The 25,830-nt window shown below is 45.8% G+C and overlaps 1 protein-coding gene across 2 annotated transcripts in view; it reads left to right on the forward strand.

The window, feature by feature from the left end:
- EVC2 (EvC ciliary complex subunit 2) overlaps positions 1–25,830 on the forward strand; it is a 159,034-nt gene that overhangs the window by 34,403 nt on the left and 98,801 nt on the right. For both annotated transcript variants that reach the window (XR_001828310.2, XM_017539147.2), the window contains exons 8-9: positions 14,394–14,528; positions 18,044–18,183. Coding sequence is in view for 1 of the 2 variants with exons in the window: in XM_017539147.2 (XP_017394636.1) it covers positions 14,394–14,528; positions 18,044–18,183 (275 nt within the window). In the remaining variant the exon portion in view is untranslated. The remainder of the gene's footprint in view (positions 1–14,393; positions 14,529–18,043; positions 18,184–25,830) is intronic.

A 25,830-nucleotide genomic window follows, 5' to 3' on the forward strand; every position in this document is an offset into this window, starting at 1 on the left:
AGGAAGGGCTTTCGGAGGATGGCAGTCTTTGGCTGGAGTTGTTCACTCTTTTCTAAGTGGCTAGTAAGTGGCAGGACTCGGATTTGAACCCAAGCAGTTTGGCTCCAGAGCCCTGCTGTCAGGCACTGGCCACACTGCCTCCCAGAGAGCCAGAGTCCTACACAGAACAGAGGAAGAGAGAGTACAAGGCTGGCCTTGGGTGAGTGTTCAGTTTAGTGGGACTATCAGGTCCACTGGGTAACAGGTCCCCCTGGTGGTCTGTGAACTCCTGGCGGTTGAGGCTGTGTCAGATTTGCCCATGTCCCCCACTGTGTGGTACATTGCAGGTGGCACTCAGTGAGTAAATATCCCGTGACTGAGCTTAGTGTCATCAATGGCGATGTTTGCTGCTCAGGAGGAGGTGCCTGGTTGCTGTGCGCGTGTGCTAAAAGGCAGGGAACATTCACTGAAGGGTATTTCTGAGCTGCCACAGGCTCCTTTGTGGGTAGAGTTGAGCCATGTCTATGTCGTTCAGGCTTCCTGTCACCTGCATGTTGCCTTCAGGGGAAAGAGGAATGGTTGCCCCTGGGATGCAGGCCTGTGGATGCAAGGCGTGGCCGTGGAGCTGGAGCTGGATTTCAGCCACAGCAGCCCCCAGGACAGGTGTTCCTGGTCTGTGGACCGCATTCAGGGAGCTTCCTCTTGAGTGGGGAGAGGAGGTATACGCACAGGGTGGCCTTGTGGTGTTGTGTGGGCCCAGCAGACTCTTGGACCATAAAGGCTGGCTCTGAATCCCTGTCCCTCCACTGATTGCCTGTGACCTTGGGCAGGTCACTTACCTCTGAGAGCCTCAGTTTCCCCAACTGTGAAATGAGAGTCATAACAATATTCATTTCATAGGGTCGTTGTCAAGGTCAGTGGATCGAAGGATGTAAAGCACTCAGCACAGTGCCCGGCGTTGTGAGGGCTCCATGAATGTCAGCTGTTACCATCAGCACTGTTATTATTAGTTACACATGAGGACAACACAGCTATGCCAAGTGTTCTGTGATACTGAGAATGAATGTTTTGCATCAGGGCCTCATGCTCCAGTGCCCACGGGGGCCACTCAGGTACTATAAGTGTACGTCAGGGTCAGTGCAAGATTCTAGGAAGTAGTGGAGTGTGGGGCAGCCTGGACACTCAGGTCACCTGTCACCCACCATCCCCACTCTCACACTCAGGCAGTACTTGGAAAAAAAAAAAAAAAAAAGAGTACTCATTGAGTTTGTGAGTTTGTGACCTGAAATATAGATTGCTTGTCCCATGGGCACTGACAGGAGAGAGAGAACTCCATGGGCTGGGGGGACTGGTAGGCTTCCTGGAGGAGGAAGAATTCAATTGGGCCTTGAAGGTGAGATGTAATTAAAGATAGGGAAGGGGCAGCTGAAGATCCAACTTCTGTGTTAAGCTAGTGTTGACTACTGGTCAGGCATGAACCAAGAACTACTGGCTGGCACGCACATAAGGTTGAGGCAAGGCCATGGCAGTCATGGCGTGTGTTCCAGCAGGGCTGTTGCAGGCACCTGCAGAGATAGTAGAATTACACCAGACCCATGTGGTCTCGATGAATCGGATGAGCTCACTGGGAGGGTAGCAGTGCCCCTGTTGTTTGCATCAGGCAGTTAAGAAACACAGGGTAGGCCAGGCGAGGTGGCTCAGCCTGTAATCCCAGCACTTTGGGAGGCCAAGATGGGTGGATCACGAGGTCAGGAGTTCAAGACCAACCTGGCCAAGACGGTGAAACCCCCGTCTATACTAAAATAGAAAAAAATTAGCTGGGCATGGTAGTGGGCACCTGTAATCTCAGCTACTCGGGAGACTAGGCAGAGAATGACTTGAACCCAGGAGGTGGAGGTTGCAGTGAACCGAGATCACACGGCTGCATTCTAGCCTGGGCAACACAGCGAGACTCCATCTCAAAAAAAAAATACAGGGTAAAAACAGGAGGCTTCCATTGTGTAAACAGAGATTCCACCGCACTTGAGAGCTACCTCGTTATCTCCTTAATTTCCTGTTACTTTCCTGAGGGTGAAACTGACGCATGTAAGCCAAGGAAAATGAGATCCCAAGAAATTATTTCTCAGTTTTTCTCAAGAAGTCGTCTTCCCTTTTCTGTCTCTTGGCTGAGTAGTGTCTTTTTGAGAGGAAATAAGAATCACACATTGAGTGCAGGTGTCAGATGGTACTAGACATCACCTTCTGTGTTCATCACATGTGCCCATGAAAGGGCTGGGTACCGTGCTGGGCACCAGGAGAACAGATCACGGTGTTCTGCTACCAGGATCTCAGATCTAATCAAAGGGAGACATTTAAACCAATTGTTATGGTACTCCGATTCATTTAGAGCACAATTCCAACACTAATTTAATGGGACTTTGGAGGGGATGTGAAAAAAAACTAGTTTCACCTGAAAATATACATTATGAACCCAGATGGGAAGATTTTGAAAATGGAGAGTAATGTGGGAGGATTTGCAGTAGCAGATATTAAGACTATTAGGAAGCTACGTTAATGCAGCATTTGACTGCTACAAGAAACATCAGACCGGCCGGGCGCGGTGGCTCAAGCCTGTAATCCCAGCACTTTGGGAGGCCGAGGCGGGTGGATCACGAGGTCAAGAGATCGAGACCATCCTGGTCAACATGGTGAAACCCCGTCTCTACTAAAAATACAAAAAATCAGCTGGGCATGGTGGTGCGTGCCTGTAATCCCAGCTACTCAGGAGGCTGAGGCAGGAGAATTGCCTGAACCCAGGAGGCGGAGGTTGCGGTGAGCCGAGATCGCGCCATTGCACTCCAGCCTGGGTAACATGAGTGAAACTACGCCTCAAAAAAAAAAAAAAAAAAGAAACATCAGACCAATGGAACAAAAGGTAAAATCTACACATATATGTATACATATGTTATTTTTTTAATTGCATTTTAGGTTTTGGGGTATATGTGAAGAACATGCAAGATTGTTGCATAGGTACACACATGGCGGTGTGATTTGCTGCCTTCCTCCCTTTCACCTATATCTGGCATCTCTTCCCATGCTTAAACCAATGGGAGAAGGATGTATCATACATGCATTTGGTAACAACTGTCTGGATCTTTTGAAAGAAAGATAAAGATGAATTTCCTAATCAGATTAAAATCTAAGAAAATATAACAATTTGTAAAAAATGGGCTAATAGGATATGATCTGGAGAAAACTGTGGATTTGGGTACACGTCGTTGCAAACTTTACATTTAAAAACAGCACTCAGAAAGATAAATGAGAAACTTGGGGAATATTTGTAATATATATTGTATAAGAGACAAAAGATTAATGTTTTTAATATATAAAGGGCATTTTAATCTTAATGTATAAGAGATGGAGTGCCACAATAGATAGCTACCTATGATATGAGAATTTCCCAAAGACGAGGCTTACGAGGTGCCCTTGAAGCACAGTGGCAGCTCCTGTCACTCTGAGGGCAAAATCACATGGCGGTTAGTTGTATTTGGAGGCCTAGGGGTTTGCACACAATTGCACGTTATCATTTTTGCCTTCTTTGTGGACACGTAATCAAGCCCACTAACCATTGCCCCGATCTGCATTTCTTGTTTTGATGACTGCCCCAGCGTCCTATCCTTTCTGCCTCCAGTTTTGCTGCCTACCCAGCCCATTGTCCACGCTGGAGTGGTCTTCCCTGAAACCCAAACCTGCCTGCTTTCCATTCTTGAGGGGCCCCCATTCTGGATCCATCAGGAAGGCTGACCCCTGCTAACCATCTCCCAGGGCTGCTGGCTGCCTTTGTTTTCCATTATGCTCTGGGTTCGCACATCCTGTTCTCATTTTAGCTGTTCTTTGGGCAACTCGTAAACCTCCCACCAGACCCTGACCAGCATCTCCACTCTGTGATGCCCTAGCTCTCCCCTGGCAAGCTGGTTGCACCCTTGGCTTGAGTCCTGTGCATTCAACCATTTATTAAAGCCTGGCATTCTGTGACATTGAGATTATTCCTCTGGATGGCACTTAATACATTTTTGTTGACATCAGAATAGAATTGTTGCAATGGAAGAGACCTTAAAGATGATCTAGTCCTACTTTCTCATTTTAGAGTAAAAACGTCCAGTCCAGAGAGGTTCTGGGAACTGGCCAGGTTCTGAACTCAACATCACTGTAGTCAGAATCATGCCGTGTGATTCGTTCTCTGATCCAGGCGCTGTTCGCTAGATTGGTAAATTAGCAAAGCTGCGTTGGTAAGTGTGATCGTCTCTATCTGTGATTACCTTCGAGATCTCACTCTTGCCAGAACCGTCAGCTGGGAGGCCAAGGGTCTCTTTGCCCTCAGGGCTGCCCCTTAAGGACTGTGTGACAAAGGCCAGCCAGCCACTCACCCCTCTGCTTCTTGGATCTCAAGCTCAAAGTAAAGGATTTCAAGTAAATGACTTCTAGACTCTGTTTCGGAGAAAACATTCATCTGCTTTCCATGTTCATCAAGCATTTTCTGTGTTTTGAAGGGTTGGGTGGGTGGGATTTAATATGAGGCCACTGTGGGCATTTTGAAGAAATGTCCTCTCCACACCACCATCCTCCACATACAGAAAAGTTGGAAGAATAAAATAACTTCATGCCGTAATCCCACCAGCAGGGAGAACCATTGCTAACATGTTTGCTACTCACCTTCCACAAGGCTATGAATGTATTTAGTACATATTGAAGTCAAACTCTGTAAACAATTCTTCATCATGCTTTTGTAACTTGGTGTTGGATTCTGAGCATTTAAAGTGTTCGTTTTGAAAGCCCTGTTTATCCCGCATGGCTCTTCATAAATGCAGTGACAGAATGCATCAAAGGCATCTTCTCCTGCTAATGTGTGATTAAAGGGGTGGTAATCGCAGATGATTCTCTTCCAGAAACAAGAAGGAAAGTGAGGAGGTCTCTGGGGGATGGGAAGCGAGGATAACCATCTCTTTTTCTTTATTCTTAGAGTTTAAGGTAAGGATGCTCTTTGGAATCTGTGCTTAAAGTGATTCTCAGTGGAACTTGGCCACAGCATTTTTAAGGGAATCTCAGAAGTGTGGTTGACGTGGTGCTGATTCTGGTGCTCTAAGCCACTTCTGGTTCTGAACTGCAGCAGTGGGTCCCACCATCCCACCCCACCAAGCTGGATTCAGGGACATTGTTGGCTCCTCCTGTGTCTGGCCTCTTATGTATCCATTCCAACATGACATCAAGTTGACTCTGTCTCCTAAATATTCCTCTAATCTGTGCCCTTCCCACCAGCCAACAATAGTAGTCATAGTGCCTCAGATTTACTGACTTGTGTGTGCTGTAACCCTAAACATTAGGCACCGTTTTTGTGTGTAAATGACACATGGTATAAAATCTACTGTTCCTGACGCTTAGTACATTCACAGTGTTGTGCAGCCATCACCAGTGTCTGCTTTCAGAATGTTTTCCCCACTCCAGAAGGAAACTTGGTGCCCATTGGTTACTTCCCATTTCCTTCTCCCCCATCCCCTGGAAACCAATCATCTGCTTCTGTCTCTGGATTTTCCGACTCTGTACATTTCAGATAAGTGAAATCACACAGTTTGTGTCCTTTTGTGTCTGGCTTCTTTTACTTAGCATCATGTTCTCAGTGTTTCTCCATGTTGTCGTGTGCGCCAAAACTTCATTTCTTTTTGTTTGTTTGTTTTGTTTTGTTTTCTTGGGTTTTTCTTTTTCTTTTTTTTTTTTTTTTTTTTTTTTTTTTTTGAGATGGAGTCTCACTCTGTTGCCAGGCTGGAGTGCAGTGGCACGATCCTGGCTCACTGAAACCTCTGCCTCCTGGGTTCAAGTGACTCTCCTGCCTCAGCTTCCCAAGCAGCTTGAACTACAGGTGCATGCCACCACACCCAGCCAATTTTTGTGTTTTTAGTAGAGATGAGGTTTCATCATTCTGGCCAGGATGGTCTTGATCTCTTGACTTCGTGATCCGCCCACCTCAGCCTCCCAAAGTGCTGGGATTACAGGCGTGAGCCACCACGCCTGGCACTTCATTCCTTGTGATGGCTGAATAATACTCCATTCTATGGATATACAGCATTTTGCTTCCCTGTTCATCAGGATATTAGCTTATTGTAAACAGTGCTGCTGTGAGCAGTTGAATACAGATTTTTGTTTGAATGCCTGTTTTAAATTATTTTGGGTATATGCTTGGGGGTGAAATTGCTGGGTTGTATAGTAATTCTATTTTTAACCTATTGTCACTCAGAGCTGAAGAGACCCAGTGACCCACAGTGTGGAAGGGGGTGGGTCTAAAAGTTGAACCCCCATCAAAGGCCAAAATCCATGGTCCCTGCTGGCTGGTCCTGCTGCCTCCTGCAGCCTCTTTTCATGACCCCCGTTTCTCCCTTGGCATCCAGGTTTACCTTCCTCCAGGCTGAAGTCATACAGTGACCAGAGTTATCTTTCTAAAATACTGATCTCACCATGTTTCTTCCTGGCTTAAAGCCTCTCACTTGTTCCCCTTATTCCCTTAGGGTGACATAGCAAACCCCTAACCTGCTCTCGAAGGCCCTCGGGCTGGGGCTGCTTGTCTTGCCGGCTGCAGGCTCTGCTCAGGCCAGTCCTTCTCTAGGCTTGCCTTCCTCCTGGCCCAGCTCATTCTCCTCTGCCCACCAGTCACCTCTTAGAACGCCTTCTCCTATCCTTTGAGCTAGGAGAGGAGCTCCCTCCCTCCCCTAGTCCTCCAGGCTCCCCAGCCTCAGCCCAGGCACATCTGTGGCAGCAGCATCTGCCTGCCTGTTCATTCCTCTGTGGGATTGTGAGGTCCTTGAGCAGGGCCTGGCTCTGGTTCCTCCAGCAGCCAGTACAGGGCTCCACTGACTCAGTGAATTAACATCAGGAAAGTAGTGTCACATCCAAACACAGGGCCAAACCTGGCAGCCCACTTGATATATCCACTTAAATAGGAAGGTTCAGGCAAACAAAATTACAGCAAAGCTTGGGTTCTGCCCATGTGAAATGGATGTAAGAATTCTGCATTTATAGTATTGTTTGAAAGATTAAAAAGGGAATAAAGCCTGACCTGTGGAAAAAATTAAAGTTTGAAGAGATTAGGAAGGCTTTTGGCCAGAGACTCAGGAATTCCAAAATCCAGCCCTGCTACTGCCTCACCCCCAAAAGGTGAGCTGCATACTCAGAGTGGGAATGAAAGTGTTAACAGTGGCACAAACCCTTGATGACTCAGTTCGGGGATCCTGATAAAGGACCAGGCTAGGAAAGGCAAGTGGGATGTGAAGACTACCAGCCCCAACTGCTGGATGTGAGTCTCAGGTCCACTACTTACTCTGCCTGTGACCTTGGCCCATTTAAAAAACTATTTCTACAATGATATTATAAAGTGGGAGTCAAAATAGTTCCCATGTCAGAGTATCGTTGTGGCGATTAGATGGATTAATAGGTGTAGAGCACTTGGACCCATCCCTTGGTGCTTAGTATCTGCATAACGCTTGTTCTCCAGAATGACAGTGGTGATGTTGATGCTGCTGCTGATGTTGTCATGATGGTGTTGATGATGGTGGGAGTGAAGATGATAGTGACGGTGATATTGATGATGTTCATAGTGGTGGTGGTGATGGTCATGGTGAAGATGATGGTGATGGGGCTATTGATGATGTTGATAATGATGGTGTCTGTGGTCATGGTTGTGATGGCGATGATGAATTTGATGGTCATGCTGCTGATGTTGGTGATCATGATGGTGTTGATGGTAATGGTGAAGATAATGATGATGGAGATACTGATGATCATGATAATGATGGTGGTGATGGTCATGGTGAAGGTGATTGGGATATTGATGATGTTGACAATGATGGTGGTAATGGTGATGGTAAAGATGATGGTGATGGTGATATTGATGATGACAGTGATGGTAGTAATGGCCAATGTCAAGATTGTGGCTAACCCCCCATATAGGCACTGAGGAATGAGAGCTAAGCAGAACCCTGGCACAGTTAGGGCTTGAAGAATATCTCACTTTATAGTGTTGCTACTCAGTGATTTCCTTTTATATAATCCTTTATATAAACATATATTAGTTTATAGAATTAGGGCTTGAAGAATTCCTTTATATAATCCTCTATATATAATCATATAATAGTTGATAGTATGAGTATCTAAAGAATATTTCCATACATATATATATATATAATTATATTTTAGCTCATAATCAGAGGAATGCCTAGAGTGGACACAGTACAGAGCATGAATTAAGGGATAAGCAGCTTATAATCAGAGAAATGTCTAGAGCAGATGCAGTGCAGAGCATGATTTCAGGGAAACCAGTTATACCAGGACAAGAATCCATGGCCCAGACGGCAGCGTTCAGTATCATAAAGATACCCGCTGTATGGTAGGCTTGGGGCAAGAGCCACTCCTCCTGATAAAGGAGTTGTAGGACCCTTGCTCCAATTCTTGTGGAAGGCCGCCCTCAGACCGGCAATCGACCTTGGTGACTGTGAACTTTATCAGCTCTTGCTACTATGCTGCTTGAAAAGCATCTTCCCATAGAACTCATTGGAAGCTGCCAGAAGGTGGCGGTAACCTTGACAGCTCTGTCACTGCTATGTGACTTAAAGCATCCTCCTATAAATCTTCTTAGAAGTAGTTTACCCATAGATAGAAGTATTGCACACTGCACCCTCTTCACTGCACACGGCCCTTGCCTTCATGGGAATGGGCCCCTTGCTGTGCACTGTCCACCTCCTGGCCTCGGTGACCTAATGGGGGCGGACCCCTTACTGCACACGGCCCTTGCCTTCATGGGAATGGGCCCCTTGCTGTGCACTGTCCACCTCCTGACCTAGGTGACCTAATGGGGGTGGACCCCATGTTTTATTGCTAACGACCCTATCACTATCCTTAAAGATGATTTCACTCACTGCCCTGCCCCCTAACCTATACACAATAAATACTCATGCTTCTGGACATTCGGGTCCCTCGCCTGACTCCGCTTACAGGTGGTGTGGCCCCCTGAGCCCAGCTGCATTTTCCTTGTACTTCTGTGTCCTGTCTCTTTATTTCTCGGATCCTGCACCTCAGCACAGCATAAAGTACACCCCACGACCCTTTGGGGCCCTCAGCCCTACACAAGATGATGGTGATGGTTATATTGATGATGTTGATGGTGATGGTGGTGATGGTGATGGTGGTGATGATGATGATGATGAATTTTATGGTGATGCTGCTGATAGTGATCATGATGGTGGTGATGGTGATGATGGTGATGATCATGGTGGTGATGGTGATGGTGATGATGAATTTGATGGTGATGCTGCTGATGATGGTGATCATGATGGTGTTGATGGTGATGATAAAGATGATAATGATGGAGATACTGAAGATGTTGATAATGATGGTGATGGTGATGATGGCAATGGTCATGGTGGTGATGGTGATGCTGCTGATGATGGTGATCATAATGGTATTGATGGTGATGATAAAGATGATAATGATGGAGATACTGAAGATGTTGATAATGATGTGGTGATGGTGATGTGATGGTGATGGTGATGGTGAAGATGATGGTGATATTGATGATGTTGACAGTGAAGGTGGTAATGGCCAATGTGAAGATGATGGTGATGGGGATATTGATGATGTTGATAATGACGGTGGTGATGGTGGTGATGATGATGATGATGGAGATACTGAAGATATTGATAATGATGGTGGTGATGGTGATGATGGTGATGGTCATGGTGGTGATGGTGATGCTGCTGATGATGGTGATCATGATGGTGTCACTGAAGGTGTGATCATGATGGTGATGGTGAAGATGGTGGTAATAGGGATATTGATGATGTTGATAATGATGGTGGTAGAGTTAATGTTGTTGATGATGATAGTGATGGTAGTGATTATGTGGAGCCTCCTTCTTACCATAAAATTACATATTGAGATCTTACTCTTCTTTGGTCATTCTTCATGGAAGAATAAGATTGAGGAGTAGAGGCATTGTAGGCAGGGCAGGACCTAGCATAATTTAACAACACAGACAAATGAAGAAAGTGAGGGACATGAGTGGGTTTGCTCCATGAAGGTAGGCTCTACCTAAGTTTGCTCGTTACTTGGTGCCAGAAAACAAGAATTGTAAGAGAAGGCGGGTGAAAGGTGTTGGTATCTGCAGAACCGGCCCTGGTTTTTACCTCTTCCTAGATCCAGGCATCCATTCCCACAGTTGTGTTGCTACTAAGCATTGATCAAGACCCTTCTCCACTGAACTGTCCGAAGTACCTCTACTCTTCAGTTTCTTTTAGCCACGCACATGTGGCCAAAGGAAAGTAAGATCTTAAGATGTAGATTTAGAAGATGGGAGTGGAAAGAGGAAGAGATTTAGGGTAGCCTGACTCAGCTATCCACTTCTGTTTCTTGAAGTAGGAGGAAGGAAGGGAGGAAAAGGAGAGAAGGAACACATGAGAGAGTTCTGTTGCTGCCTTTTACAGTAGAGTGATGCTGCCCATACATAATCTCAGCCATATAGCTAACTTCTACCATGGTGGGGGAGATTAGGACTAAAAACATTTTAGAAAAGTGTGCAGCCCCCTGGACAGTAAGTAGTATCCAGCTCCAGTGGGGAAAACATACATATTGGAGTCCCGCAGAACTAATTCTGTTTTAGCTGTGGGCTTCAAGTAATTATTCAATCTCTTTGCGTCTCCATTTGTCTATCAGTAGAACAGGGATAATATGTGTCCCATGGAATTACAGAAGATTGAATGAAATAAAGTATATGAAGCACCGTGTTAGTACCCTCAGGCTGCCATAACAAATCTCCAAAAGCTTGGTACCTTAAAACAACAGCAATGTACTTTCTCACAGTCCTGCAGGCTGGAAGTCTGAAATTAAGGTGTTGGCAGGCAAGACCACACTCCTTCTAAAGACTCTGGACAAGCATCTTTCTTTGCCTCTTCTTAGCTTCTGGTGGCTCCAGAGATCCTTGGCATTCCTTGGCTTATGGCTGTGTCACTCAGTATCTGCTCCATCTTGACATGGCCCTCTTCTCTTGTGTGTGTCTACAGATCTTCCTCTCCTGAGGACAGTCATTGGATTTAGGACTCACTGTGACCTAATATGACCTCATCTTAACTTGACTGCATTGACAAAGACTCAATTTCTAAATAAGGTCACATTCGTAGGTATTGGGGTTAGGACTTCAACATATCTTTTTAGAGGGCACAACTCAACTCAACTCACTACATTTGTCTATCCCAGAGATTGGTGTATTGCAGGTAATCACAATTGTTAATCCCCTTTAAATCCCATTCCTTCTTCTCAAAGATGAAAAAACAAGTTGTTGCTCTTTGAAGGAAAAGGGGATTAACAATTTTGAAAACAGATTGCCAATCTTTAGCTACTGTGTTCTTTTACAGATGGATTTTTCAGTTTCCTTTCTATCAATATTTTGACATCACCTCCATGCAGTGCTATTCATGTTTATCCAGTTTATTGATTTTTTTTTCTTGTCTAGTGGCTACACAGTCAGGGCTCAGGGAACAGAGGGACATTTCCAGAACAAATGGAGTACTTAGATTTCATCTTGGTGGTAATGAAAATTCAAGATTTAGGATCAGGGGATGTTAGAGCAGGAAAACTGAATTGGTTCTCTGTCAGTCTCTTATAAGAGCCTTTGTGGACAGAGTCTGATTTATCAAAGGTGAGTTGTAAGTGGCATCATACTTTGATTGAGGTTTCAATAAACATTTGAGCTGAAGCTCCTGTTTCTGACCTAACTTAGCTTTGACAGTCTAGAAGGTCAGGGTGGCCTCACTGGTCAGTCAGAAAAAAAAATGTACCCTTGACTACAGTCTATATTGTGGCTGCAAAAATGAGGAATAGGCTAGTTGCCTTTTAGCCCCCAAACAATACATTCAGTGTCCCACGGTCTGGAGCCATTTTGAATTAAACTAATTGTCACAGGTTTGCTTTTCTGAAGAAAGATGCTGATGCAGAGTTTGGGGTATAATATGCTTACCATTGTACAGAGAAGAGTTAGCATACCCAACTGGAGGCTGCTGTCCTTAGAAAGGCTTGCTTACATTATTGATCCTGGGCTGGTGTCTGTGAACTTGGATTTCAGGATTCTCATCTTAAAACTGATAAGAGTGGCTCCCTGTACCTGAAGTGTTTTTCACATATAGTCTAGTTTATACCGATTATCTGCTGTTTTTCTTGGCGTATAGAATTTTGGTACATGCCACGCACAGGGTGCCTACACACTCAGCCTCAAATGAAAACCCTGGACACTGAGTCCCTGATGAGCTTCCCTGGCAGACAACATTTCACATGAGTTGTCACAGCCCCTCACTGGGGGAATTCAGCATGTCTTGTGACTCCACTGGAGTCTGGAAGCATATGCCTGGTTTTCCTTGGACTTTACTCCATTCTTCTCATTTCTGACTTTGCTTTGTGTCTTTTTGCTGTAATAAATCATACTTATGAGTGTAATTGTGTGCAGGTGGCCCTGGGGATCCTTGGTACAATCAAAACCCTCTATGAAAGGAAGAAGAAAGGAGCAGAATTGAAAAGAGGAAGAAGTTGAGTTGTGATTTGCATTGAAAAGGCTCAGCAGTCTGGGTGATTTTCATCTGTCAAACTTGCCTTACATTTTTTTATAATCATCATAATAATTGTAATAATTATTATTATTGTATCCTATTACACAAGTAATACATGCCCATTGTGGAAATATTAGAAGACAAGCATAAAGAAGGTGAAAAACCTCCTGAAGAAATTATGTTCAAATAAAATTCTACAGGATTTTCCTTATAATTTACGCATGTATATGTACATATATCCATATTATTTTTATTTTAGTGAAATGGAGAATATACTGTGTATTGTTTTGCAAAGTCACATTAGTATATAAGCCTTTTTATATATTAGTAGAAACGGATTCAAAAGTCTTCTTTTAAGTGGTAAGATATTCAGAACTATAGGGAAAGGGGGGAAATCTTAAAAGCACCCAGAAAGCAAAAACAGATCCTTGTAAAAGGTTATCAGGTACACTTCTGTCAGAAGACAGTGGAGTGGCACCATCAACATTCTGAGGGAAAGTGATTTTGAACCTCGAGTTATATACCCAGCCATGCTATCAATCAAATTGAGGGGTAAGTGACAGCATTGCCACATGTGAGAAAAGAACGTCTACTCTAAACAAACTTACTTGAGAATAAGTAGATACTTAGGATACTTCATCAAAATAAAAAAGAATTATCCAAGAAAAAGGAAGAAATGGGATCCAAGGAATACAGTTTTTCTTCAATCGGTAATGCTGTGACAATATAGAAGGCAGTGAAGAAAAAGAAAAAGCTCGCTATGATACCAGAAAACCTAGAAAGTAGCCAGGTCTGATTAAATCAGAAAGTCGGAGAACTCCGGGAGTGATGACTTTAAGAAAAAGTAAATTTGACTCTCTGTAACAGATAGTATTATTAAGAAAATGGGTGTATACTAGGAAGAAAAAAAGAAAAAAGAAAGGCCGTGAAAAACTTCAGGAAGAACAAAAAGTCGCACAAGGAAATGCTAATTCATATTGAAGCAAGCTGAAGATGTGGCCTGATTTGGAATAATTAATAAAGTGTGAGAAAGTGGGGTGAATTAGAAACATACTCCTTTGAGGGGCCAATATTTAGTGACACAGGATTGGATCCAATTACTTTACTCTGCAGTGAGCAGCATTTGCCTAATCATAGTAATAATGTCTTTTAAATTTTGTAGTTGCTGGAATTAACGTGCAAACAATCATCAGGACCGAATTCTGGTTGCAGAACAAAATATCTATGTTATAAACCTAATAAATTCTGGAAGGTAGAAATGGGGAAGGAGGGGTGGGGGGCAAGTGTGGGGCACTAATCTCACTAGTCAGAAGACGAGATTTTCTCTAAATGTAATGCCATTAATATTGGGGTCTAATTATTTAATTTAAAGTTACAGAGTATAGCAGGAAAGTGAGGGTGCCATAGGTTCTTTCTCTGGCCTCTGCAGAATTCTGCCCCTGATTCTCAGAAAATGTCACGGATTGCTAGTGCTTCCTTCGGATTGTCACGTATTTGATTTGGGAGCTTAACATTCTTGAGTGTCTGTGATGTGCTAGGCTTGGGGTTGGATGGCCCTACTGTGTGCAAGTCACCATGCGTCAGCTCTTTGACAGGCTTGTCATGCACTGAGAAAACTCAGGCTCACAGGGGACCATTGAGGGCCTCCAGGCAGCCAGCCAATAGCTGGCAGAGTGGGACTCAAATGCAAGTGAGTGTCCTGGCTCCCTGCTTGGTCTCTCTGACACTCAATCACCTGTGTGGCCTGGGAGACACGCAGTCTGACCACACATGAATCCCGCTCTCCTCCTGTCCTCGCAGGTTCTGCCAAACCATGGCCTCCACGCAGCGGGGTTCTTCTTCGCCTTCCTCCTCTCCCTTGTGCTAACCTGGGCTGCCCTCTTCCTCATGGTTCGCTATCAGTGTCTGCAGGGAAACGTGCTCACCAGACGTCGGGTGAGTCTTCCCTGAGGGTGGTTTGGAAGGTGGGGGATGTAAGGTTGAAGTTCATCCTCCAGTTCTGTGGGTCTCAGCCCTAGATCTCCATCAGCATCACTGAGGGGACTGTGCACAAAAACCCATGTCCAGGGCCTACCTCCAAAACTGATGCGTTTGTCCTGGGATGCATACCCATCATTCTTTTTTTTTTTCCTTAAGAGCCAGGGTCTCGCTGTTCTGCCCAGGCTGAGTCCAGTGGCTGTTCATAGGCACGATCAAAAACGCTACAACTTGGAACTCCTGAGCTTTGGCAATCCTCCTGCCTCAGCCTTCCAAGCAGTTGGGACTACAGCTACACACCAACATGCCCGGCCTAGTCATTTTTAAAACTTCCTCCTGTGTTTCCTGAGATGGAGTTTGCTGTGTCGCCAGGCTGGAGTGCAGTGGTGTGATCTCAGCTCACTACAATCTCTGCCTTCTGGGTTCAAGCTATTCTCCTGCCTCAGCCTCCCTAGTAGCTGGGATTACAGGTGTGCACCACCACACCCAGCTAATTTTTGTATTTTTAGTAGGGACCGGGTTTCACCGTGTTGGCCAGGATGGTCTTGATCTCTTGACCTTGTGATCTGCCCACCTTGGCCTCCCAAAGTGCTGGAATTACAGGTGTGAGCCACTGCGCCTGACCAAAACTTCCCCCAATGATTCTAACCACCAGCCAGGTGGGAGAACTCGTGCAGCTATTACCTGGTACACAGCCTGTCACCCACACCCAGCCCGTAGTCCCCACACATCCTGTCGCCCCCACGCAGTCCGTCGCCCCCACCCAGCCCCTTGCCCCCACGCGTCCCGTCGCCCCCATGTGTCCCGTCGCCCCCACGCATCCTGTCGCCCCCACGCATCCTGTCGCCCCCACACATCCTGTTGCCCTACTTGCAGCCCATAACCCCACTCACGTTGGCTGCTTTGTATTCTTGCGGCACCACATGCAGGTCTCATTCTGCATTCCCTATGGAAAAGCTTTGGGAGACTCCCGGTTATCCTCAGAGTGAAGCCCAGACCCTTGAGCCTGGATTTTGAAGCCCCCCCCCGAGACTGGCTTCCAGCTGCTTCTCTTGCCAGGTCCCACCTCACACCCCAGCTTCCCACTGTACCCAGTGACCCAGCTTCCCTGAGGGCGCTGAGCTCCTCATACGCACACCTGAGCATTTTCCTGTCCTCTTTCCTTCTCAGTTAGGGCAGTTCTTACCCATCCTTTGAGCCTCAATTTGGCCAATGCCTCTGCCTGCAAGGCGTAGCAGGCCACTTCCCGTAGGGTAGGGGCCCTCTCTCAGGTCCTCCACTTGGCTCCATGAGGCACCTGTTGTCATCCGTTGGACTGGACAGGGAGCTTCTCCACCTCTGCATTCCTGTCTGAGGGTGGGTTCCATTAAAAGCACACCCTGAGACTGAAATTCCAATCCAAGCAGTTTACGTGGGAAGTGATCCCAGGACATAAGGGGAGGGGTGGGAAGCGGGGCAGGAAGGGAAGGTGGCTGGTAAAGGGTGTGTTTCGTCAGGGACCTCTGCGGGGCCTGGGGCTTAGTCCTGCCCAGGGGCTCTGGAGATGGAGCAGAAGCAGCCACAGCATCGCTGTACCCAGGGGCAGAAGGGCTGGGAGAGATGTCCGCTAAGTTATCAGTTGGTGACAGGGAGGCAGAAAGGCAAGAATGAAGGGGACATGCTCCTGGCATGGCATCTGAGGCCAGCAGAATTGTTCAGGGAAGGAGTGGGGGTATTGGCTGGTGGGTCGTGGGCTGGTGGGCACTGCAGTGCTCAAGGCAGGGGACATGGCAAAGAACCAGCTGTGCCAGGGGCCCTACGGTGACTCATCGTCACCCAGAGGGGCAACACCCTGGCAGGAACATCTATCATCTTTGTCCCTCACTTTAGATCGTAAATGCTGAGGTCTGTGAGGTTAAATAACTTGCTTAACATGACCAGGCACAGGCTAGGACCCAGCTTCTGGGGACTCCCTCTCTCTCCTCTCTGGAGGCTGGAAATTCCACCCCAGCCTGGGTGAGGGGCCTGTTCCTTTTGTGCCTGCTTCCTGGAGGACAGAATTGTCATTTCAAAATGAGGTAAGCCCGCAATCTCCTTGGCAGGCAAAAGTGAGAAGAAAAATGGCCCATCTAATCAGACCTTGTACTGACTCTCCCAAAGCTGTTATCAATCAGAAGAAATAAACGCACCCTGCTGCTTTGATGTCGGAGCAGGATTCATTTCCCAGAGATTAAGGCAGATCATTAGAACTGCACAGAGGAAAAAGCAAGGGTATGAATTTGATTTAAGGCCTGAAGACCCTTTTTTCCTGGCATCACAGAATGAACTCTTTTCATGTTTTTCTTTTCTTTTTTTTTTTTTTTTTGCCAGCATGGTGGTGGTCATGCTCTAAAACAGAAGGCAGCCTTCAGAGTTGGATTTCCATCAGAAATCAGCTGGGCTCTTTTGAGCTGTGTGACCTTCAATAACGTGATTCCCCTTCTCTGAGCCTCAGTTTTCCTATTTGTAAAGTGGGGGCACCAATACTTCCTTGTTGTAACAGCTTCATGATAACACATAGGAAGTGCTGAAAATCATCCCTGCCACAGGGACAAGAATTGGTAAAGGTTAGCTATAGCTGTCATGCATTTTTGCAGAGTTAATGATATTGGGGACAAAGCAGATATATCTTCTATCCAATCAGAGGGTTGGGCTTAGGTATCTTAATGTCACTTCCAGCTCACAATCCTATTTTCTCCTTCCTTCCTCCCTCCCTCCTTCCCTCCCTCTCTCCCTCCCTCCCTCCCTCCCTTCCTTCCTTCCTTCCTTCCTTCCTTCCTTCTCACAGAGTCTCTGTCACCCAGGCTGGAGTGTACTAGCACAATCACAGCTCACTGCAACCTCTGCCTACCAGGTTCAAGCACTTCTCCTGTCTCAGCCTCTTGAGTAGCTGGGATTACAGGTGCCTGCCACCATGCCTGGCTAATTTTTGTAGTTTTAGTAGAGATGGGGTTTCACCATGTTGGCCAGGCTGGTCTCAAACTCCTGACCTCAAGTGATCCGCCCACCTCAGTCTCCCAAAGTGCTGGGATTACAGGCATGAGCCACCACGCTGAGCCCAATTCTCTATTCTGATTAGAAACCAACCAGATTTCTGATGTCAAGGCCCACCATATCCATTGGGAGGTTTCCTCTACTTAATAATGATAAAAATGATGATAGTGAAATCTCTTTATAGGTCTTGCAGGTTGAAAAGGTCTTTCTGTCCATTGTTCCACTTTACCCACACAACATCAGCATGGAGGGCTACTGGAATTGTGATCCCATTTCTTTGTGGAGAAAATGGAGGCTCAGGGATGTTACCAAAAGTTTGTCAGGGTTTACCGTGGTCACAGTGGTGGGGCTGATTGGTGGGGGCTCTGACTGCAGTACCCTTGCCTTTCCTCCTGGCTTTCCCAGCACATGGAATTCACAAGAAGGCCCACTCAATTATTATTTCTGCAATTCTCCTGAAGGTTTGGCAGCACGAGAGCAAGCTGGAACCCTTGCCGTTCACCTCAGCTGACGGTGTGAGTGAGGACCTTTCCCTTAACGACCAAATGATAGACATTCTGTCTTCCGAGGACCCTGGGAGCATGCTTCAAGCCTTAGAAGAGTAAGAATTCTAAATCCCATTATAGTTCCATAGTTGTGATGAATGCTTTAACAGCTGTGACATAAGAGCAAACACTGAGTATATTTCATTCATTCAGTCAATCATTCGCCCCTCTGTCGTCATAATTGAACAACTGCTATGCACCGAATGTTTTTAGCATCTAGGAGAAGAGGTGTAGAGGACATATTCCCTGCTCCAAGGAAATCTGATCTGGTGGGGAAGACCCAACCATAAACAGAAGTGACCACAAAATTGGGTGACAACCATGCTAGTGGGAATATCAGGGCTGGCAGAGCACAGAAGAGGAAGTAATTACTTCTGAGAGTCATAGAAATGCTTCCTGTGGAGGTGGCATTGAACTAATTATTTTAATTTTTAAATTTATTTTTAACTTTTACATTATATAGGGATACGTGTATAGGTTTGTTACGTAGGTAAACTCATGTCACAAGGGTTTGTTGTGCAGATGATTTCATCACCCAGGTATTAAGTCTAGTACTCATTAGTTAAGAGAGAGAATCTGAACTGATTCTGAAAGCTTATGAAGAAGGTTTCCAAGTTGATGAAGCAAGGAAACAATTTTCAGATGCAGAAAAGAAAGGGCAGATGTAAGAATTTGAAAGAAGCAAGATACATCTGGTGAGATGTCAGTAGCAAAGTGTGGGTGATGTGCAGATTGGGGCATTGAGTACAGAAAATAAAGAAGAGGCAGAGGGAGAGAGGCCAGACCAGGTGATGTGGCTGTGTGCTAAACTGAATTAACTTCTTTTGCAGTTAATGAATATTATCATCGTGCTACCTGTGTGCAATACAGATAGTACCAGACACAGCTTACAGACTTTACAGAACTAACTTGTATAATACACTTTAAAAAAATTATTATACTTTAAGTTCTGGGGTACATGTGCAGAATGTGCAGGTTTGTTACATAGGTATACACATGCCATGGTGGTTTGCTGCACCCATCACCCTGTCACCTACATTAGGTATTTCTCCTAATGCTATGCCTCCCCTAACCCCCACCCCGCTGCTATCCCTTCTCTAGCCCCCCACTCCCAAACTGGCCCCGGTGTGTGATGTTCTCTCCCTGTGTCCATGTGTTCTCATTGTTCAACACCCACTTGTAAATGAGAACATGTGGTGTTTGGTTTTCTGTTCTTGTGTCAGTTTGCTGAGAATGATGGTTTCCAGCTTCATCCATGTCCTTACAAAGGACATGAATTCATCCTATTTTACGGCTGCATAGTATTCCATGGTGTATATGTGCCACATTTTCTTTATCCAGTCTATCATTGATGGGTATTTGGGTTGGTTCCAAGTCTTTGCTACTGTGAGCAGTGCCACAGTAAACATATGTGTGCATGTGTCTATAATAGAATGATTTATAATCCTTTGGGCATATACCCAGTAATGGGATTACTGGGTCAAATGGTATTTCCAGGTGCAACTACTTACTGGCCTGAGAGAAGAGCCCTGCAATGTCTGACTCATGGCACTTCGTGAGCTCAGTGACTGTTCTCGGCAGAAAGGACTCTCCTATTGTTTGAATGGGTGTTCCTTCCTCACTGAGTGCCCAGGGAAGAGCCAGGCCTGCAGCCTCGGAAGTGCAGGGCTGACCTTGCACCAAGAGGAGAGTCAGGCCTTGTTAATCCATTTCTGGGTGCCAGAGTTGTGTCGATTGGTTAATTAAGCCTTGTGCAGCCATTCAGATGCGATTCTTCATTTTCACTTATTTCACTAATCAGAATGCCAAGGATACAAATTAAAATTTGCCACCTTGTCTGAGAGGAGTAGGGAGAAATGGACGGGCAATGGGAGGAGAAGTCATTGGCAGAGGTTCATAAATGTCACTTACTGTATTAAGTGGTGTGAGCAGCTCATTATCAAATGGTTTCAGAGCGAAAAGTCCGTTTTCTTACAAAACGTGAAAATGAAAAGTAGAGTGAAATGATTTGGATCGTGCAATCAGCACCTGGATATTTAATTTGCAAGTATGTAGTACTCTATAACCTTCGGGCCAAAGTAATTAGTACTTTAAAATAGGAAACTATTAATCCTCCTGTCTTTGTGTTTTATTCAAAAAGCGATGGGGGGTAGGAAGCCCAGTCTTTCTTTGTCCCTACATTTAATGAAATTATAAGCAGCTGCTACAGTTTGGTAGCCCCGATGCCTGACTACAGTAGGAATGTTGAAGTTTATAATGATTTTGTTCTTGCACCTCTGCAATTTTATATTCACTTCTCTTGGGAGCTCGTCTTGTTTTGCCTGAAGAGTGTTTAGCATTGATTATCAAGCATGCACTGAGAGGGTTCAGCTTGTGAGCTAAATTTATTCCTCTCCCCCAGCTTCCCATCCTCCCTCCTGTCCCAACATTCAATATTTATTGAACTCCAATTCTATTTCAGGCGTTGTGGTTGGACACTAGTTTTAGGAACCCAGTCTTTTTCTTTTCCCCAGTTATAGCATTGCCAATTACTTTTAATCTTTCCATCTTGATGTATAGTCCTGCTTAGGTGCTCCCAGAGAGAAATGTCACTCAGAGTGGCAGGAGCTTAGTATGCGTGGAAATCTGTGATGCATTCCCCACTAAAAATAGCGTTTCTCTCTGGCAAATCAGTTGTCCCGTTTGTAATTCTAACATGAAGCTGAGCTGGGAATCTAAATATGCCATTAGGTGACTTGATTGCCACCTCGTCTCAAGCCCCATCAGAGCCGTAACTTTGCTCTATCCTGCTGAGTTATTTTTGACAAAGAGCATTTCCTACGTGTGCATGGTGGTTTATCTTTTACATTGCTTATTCATAGGCTGTCTCTTACAGAGAGGATTTGAGGAAGGAATATGTCCTTTGATTTTTATCAGGCTCCTTGACTGTGGTTGTCATGGAGGTGGACCAGGAGGAAGGAGGAACCGGGCAGGACTGGCTGGTCCTGGAAGCTTCTAGGAGCGTGGACTGCCCACCGTGTTTTAGTTCCAGCCTTGCTCTTGGCCTGACCACTGCCACACACCTCCCGCCTGTGATCTTATTTGATTCTCACAGCTCTCCCGTTTTAGATCAGGAAGCTGAGGTTCAGTCAGGTTTATTGGTTTTGCCCAAGGCCACAGAGGTAGTAACGGATTCGCCTTAGGCCTGCGTGCTTTCAATCTTTTCTTCTGTTGACCGAACAGCTTTTTGAAAAGACTAAGCTTAGATTTTCCAGAGAGTCAAAGAACATAAGACAAAAAAGAAGTCCGGGCGTACGTCTGTTTCCTTTGATTAGAAAAAGCTTAGCACTCCTTTTGGATGCTCCCAGCATTGCCTCTAAACTGTCTCAAAATTGTGTTTGTACAAAGTAAGCATTCCATGAGTGTTTGTCAAATTGAGGCTTTTAAATATGTGTGTTGAGTAGTTTTTTATGTGCCAACCATACAGCATATTTTTACAACCACTCTTTTTATTCTTTATAAACACTGCGGGGAAATGATTTTGTTCCTCATCTCTAAAAATCTGAAGCCCAGGGAAATAAATTAAACGCTTTATTCAAGGTTCTTTTGCTCGTTTGTTCTTTGATTGGGTTGCTGGTTCATGCATGCAGTACTTTAAAAAAAGGAATTAATGGATTGATGAATCCAACAGATTGTTGCTGAGGACGCATTCAGCGCTGAGCACTGTGGTAGACCCAAGACTCTTGTTTGCTGGACGCTAGCAAGCAAGAGTCTTGGCTTCTGTCCTTATAGAGCATACACAAGCAAAACACAACTCCGTGCACTGGAAAATGTGATTCGACACTGTGGTCAGAGCTGTGAAGGGACAAGGGGCCCTGTTAAAGAATCTTGGAGAGGACGCTTCTAAGAGAGGCTTGTTAAGCTGACAGCTGGTGATGAGTGTTTTGGGGTGGACAGCATGCACAGGAGGTGGGAAGGGATGTGGGCATTTGAGGACCCAAAGGAGGACCAGGCCGGGATGGGAGGTCTAGAGGGCGCAGAGATTGAAGGGTCATCAGAGCCAGTGAGGGGCCTTCCCTGCAGCAGCACTGCCTCCATTCTTCATCCTGAAATTCTAATTTTCTTCACAACACTCAAGGTTGCTGGAAACTACCTTATTTTTTCAAATGAATGTTGTATTTTGTCTCACCCACCTAGACAGTAAGTTCTGTGAGTGCAGGGACCTCCTGTCTAGCTTGCTGATTCGTCCGCGGTGCCTCCAGCAGTGCCTGGAGCAGTGGGTGCCACTCTACAATGGTGTGTTTGATGGAAGTCACTTGCAGAGAAGATTTGAGGCTCTAAGGTACTTGATAGCAAAGATTAGGAGGAGGTGCAGCCTTCCTCAATCCTGAAAACAACGCCTTATATTTCCAGATGTGATGTGGCCCCGCAGCCTACCCAGCTCCCTCCAAGGATGTCCTGTGGCTGTGACACCCTTGCAGGGAGATTCTGTTTGATGGAAAGACAGGGTTTGATATGGGAAATGACATGGCTACAAGCTAAGGAACACCAAGGGTTGCTGGCAACACCAAGCTGGCATGGAACGGATTCTCCCCTGCAGAAGGAACCATCCCTGCCAACATCTCGACTTTGTACTGTTGGCCTCCAGAACTGTGAGGATATACGTGTTTGTTGTTCTAAGCTATCCAGCTGAAGGTACTTGGCTACACAGGAAAGTACCCTAGGAAACAAGTACACCTCCCTAAGCCATACCCTGTGAAGCAGAACCTGAGAGCAGGCCTGGGAAGCTGCATTTTACATCTTCAGATTGTTCTGATCATTCTGATGCTTAATAGTTTCAGAACTTCTGCAGGAGAGCAAAGTACCCCAATGATGCATCCTCTACTTGGTTCTGAGTTCACAAGAATCCTCATCTAAGGCTGCAGACCTTCCGTGCCGTCTCTCCCACCTCAGGGTTTTTATCCGCTGCAGCTCCGAGCCCTTGCCGGCTGGAGGATGCTCCTGAAGACCATCACTTCCCGGCCCGGCTGCCTATTGTTTGCATGAGCCGACACCTTCGTCTCGGCTTCTGGTCTCCGAGCTGTGAGGTGACACATTTCTAGTGGTTGAAGCCAACTGCTTTGTGGTACTTTGTCACAACAACCACAGAATACAAATGCAGTTCTCCATCTCAGTGCTGGACAGCTGATATTCCCCAGAGGGTGCGTCTCTCCTTAGCCAGAAATCCATTTATACAGTGTCACATGTGGTAAACGTGGTGTTTACTACAAACAGCCGGCTGAATTGCGGTACTGTCCCTACACAGCCTCACTTCACCTCCATGCTGGTCCCTGCATGGGACTTCTCCCCTCTCCGTCCTGGAGCTCCCACCTCTTCTCACCTGTTGCCAGCACCTGAGTCCCAACCATTGCCATTTCCTTTTTGTCCTCTGACACCCACTTCACGCCATCCCTGACCCTCCAGTCCACACACCAGCCAGAGGTGCCTTTTCAGTGAACCTGGTTGGGTCACCTGTACTGAAAAGCTTTTGCCAGCTTCCTCCTATTCCCTGGTAAAGCCCAAATCCCCAGTGTGGCCTGCAAGGCTCCGTGTCAGATGCCTAAGGCCGTTTAGCCCGGATTGGTGATAGTTTGTGTTCACATGATCAAGATCATCAGATATCTGCAAGGTTGTTATGGATAAAACGGTAAAACTTGGGGCATCGATGGAAATTGTGGGAAGATCAATATCAGCTAATTATGAAGACGTTTCTACTTCTCCAAACTCTCCTATAAGGGCAGTTAGCCTGGAGGGGCAGCTAGCTCCCCTTTGTGGGGGTGCACATAGAGAGACTGGGGACTACCTGGCAGAGAAGATGTTGAGAAAACCCAGATATTGGTTAGAAAGATGACTTAGCTGACATCCAAGGTTTATTCCATTTCTGAAGCCACCTTTACATTTTCTGTCCTGCAGTTCTTTCCTCTATTCCTCTCCTAACCTGCAGGTAGAGCACAATTTGCCTTTTCAGATAAGAGTTTCAAATGTTATCTCTCTACCTACCTGTTTGTCAGTCATTCATCCACTCATGTACCCATCCAGCCATCTACCCACTCACCCATCACTTGTTCTTCTACCTACCCATGTGCCATCCACCTACTCATTCACCCATCCATCATCTCATTCACCCACCCATCATCTCATTCAACCACCCATTCACCCACCTACTCATTCACCCACTCATTCACTCATCTGTCCTTCCACCCATCCATCCACCCATCTTTGTCACCCACCCATTCTTTCATTCATCTATTCATCCATCCATTCTTCTATCATCTACCCATCTGCCCATCTATCAATTTGCCCATTCACCCACCTGTCCACCTATCATCCATCCATCTATATATCCATCTACCCACCCATCTATCTATCATCCATCCTTCATCTACCATCCAATCTTCCATCCATCCAACCAGCCATCTATCCACCCATCTATTCACCTACCCATGCATTCCTCCATTTTTTCATCTATCATCCATCCATCCATCCCTCCATCCATTTATCCATCCTTCCATCTATCCATTCATCTATGCAGCCACCCACCCATCCATCCATGTGTTTATCATGGTTCCCCTGCATCTTCTTTTCTTTGCCATAAAGAATGATATCAAGAGAGACATGACAGACGTAACAACAGCAACAACAGTGAGGAGTCACATTTTCCAGCATCTGTTCTGTGTCAGGCACTGGGCTATGTGCTTCATGCATGCCGTTTTGAGGCAGTAGGACAGATGGAACAACAAGGACTCTGGAGACACATGTTATGGGTTCAAATCCCAGTTCTGTCATTTAATAGTTATGTGACTTAAGGTATTTTTTCTGTGCCTCAGTTTCTTCACCTGTGAGAGAGATGTTAACCACCTCCCTTATAAGATTTCCTTATGAGGATTAAATGGCTTTATAACAAAGCCTGATCATAAGAGGCACTATGACTAACCTCCCGGTGACTCTCATTTGGTGTGAGTGATAATATTCTCAGCCAGCGGGGAAACTGGACTCAGAGACATGAATAACCCACCTGAGTGCATGCAGTTCCTCCCGGGTACAGCTGAAATTGGAAGCTAAGTTACTGTGACTTCCAAGTGCATGCTTCCAAATGTAATGAAATATTGCCTTCCAGGGAAACTTGATTAGGATATGTGTGAAATGGAGTTAGGGAAGCACAAGGAAGGATCTGAGGCAGAGAGAGGAAGTCCCGCTTCTCCTTTTTGCCTCTTCCAGGGCTCACCATTCTGTCAGGTCTGGCCAGTGGGTGGAGTAGGGAGTAGGCAATGATACGGAAACCCTAGGAGGGAAGGGTCAGTGGCATCTGTCTGCCTCTGTACCCACTTTAGGGAGTAGCTCGAGGCCTGGAGAGGGAAGGCCCAATCTCACTTCTAAAAGTAAAAATCTTTTTTTTTTTTTTGAGACAGAGTTTTGCTCTTGTTGCCCAGGCTGGAGTGCAATGGTGCCTTCTCGGCTCACCACGACCTCCGCCTTCCGGGTTCAAGCGATTCTCCTGCCTCAGCCTCCCAAGTAGCTGTGATTACAGGCATGCACCACCATGCCAGCTAATTTTGTATTTTTAGTAGAGATGGGGTTTCTCCATGTTGGTCAGGCTGGTCTCAAACTTCCGACCTCAGGTGATCTGTCTGCCTCAGCCTCCCAAAGTGCTGGGATTATAGCATGAGCCACCGTGACCTGGACAT

This window comes from Cebus imitator, unplaced genomic scaffold (genome assembly GCF_001604975.1).
Source record: "Cebus imitator isolate Cc_AM_T3 unplaced genomic scaffold, Cebus_imitator-1.0 Scaffold117, whole genome shotgun sequence".
NCBI classification, from domain to species: Eukaryota; Metazoa; Chordata; class Mammalia; order Primates; family Cebidae; genus Cebus; species Cebus imitator.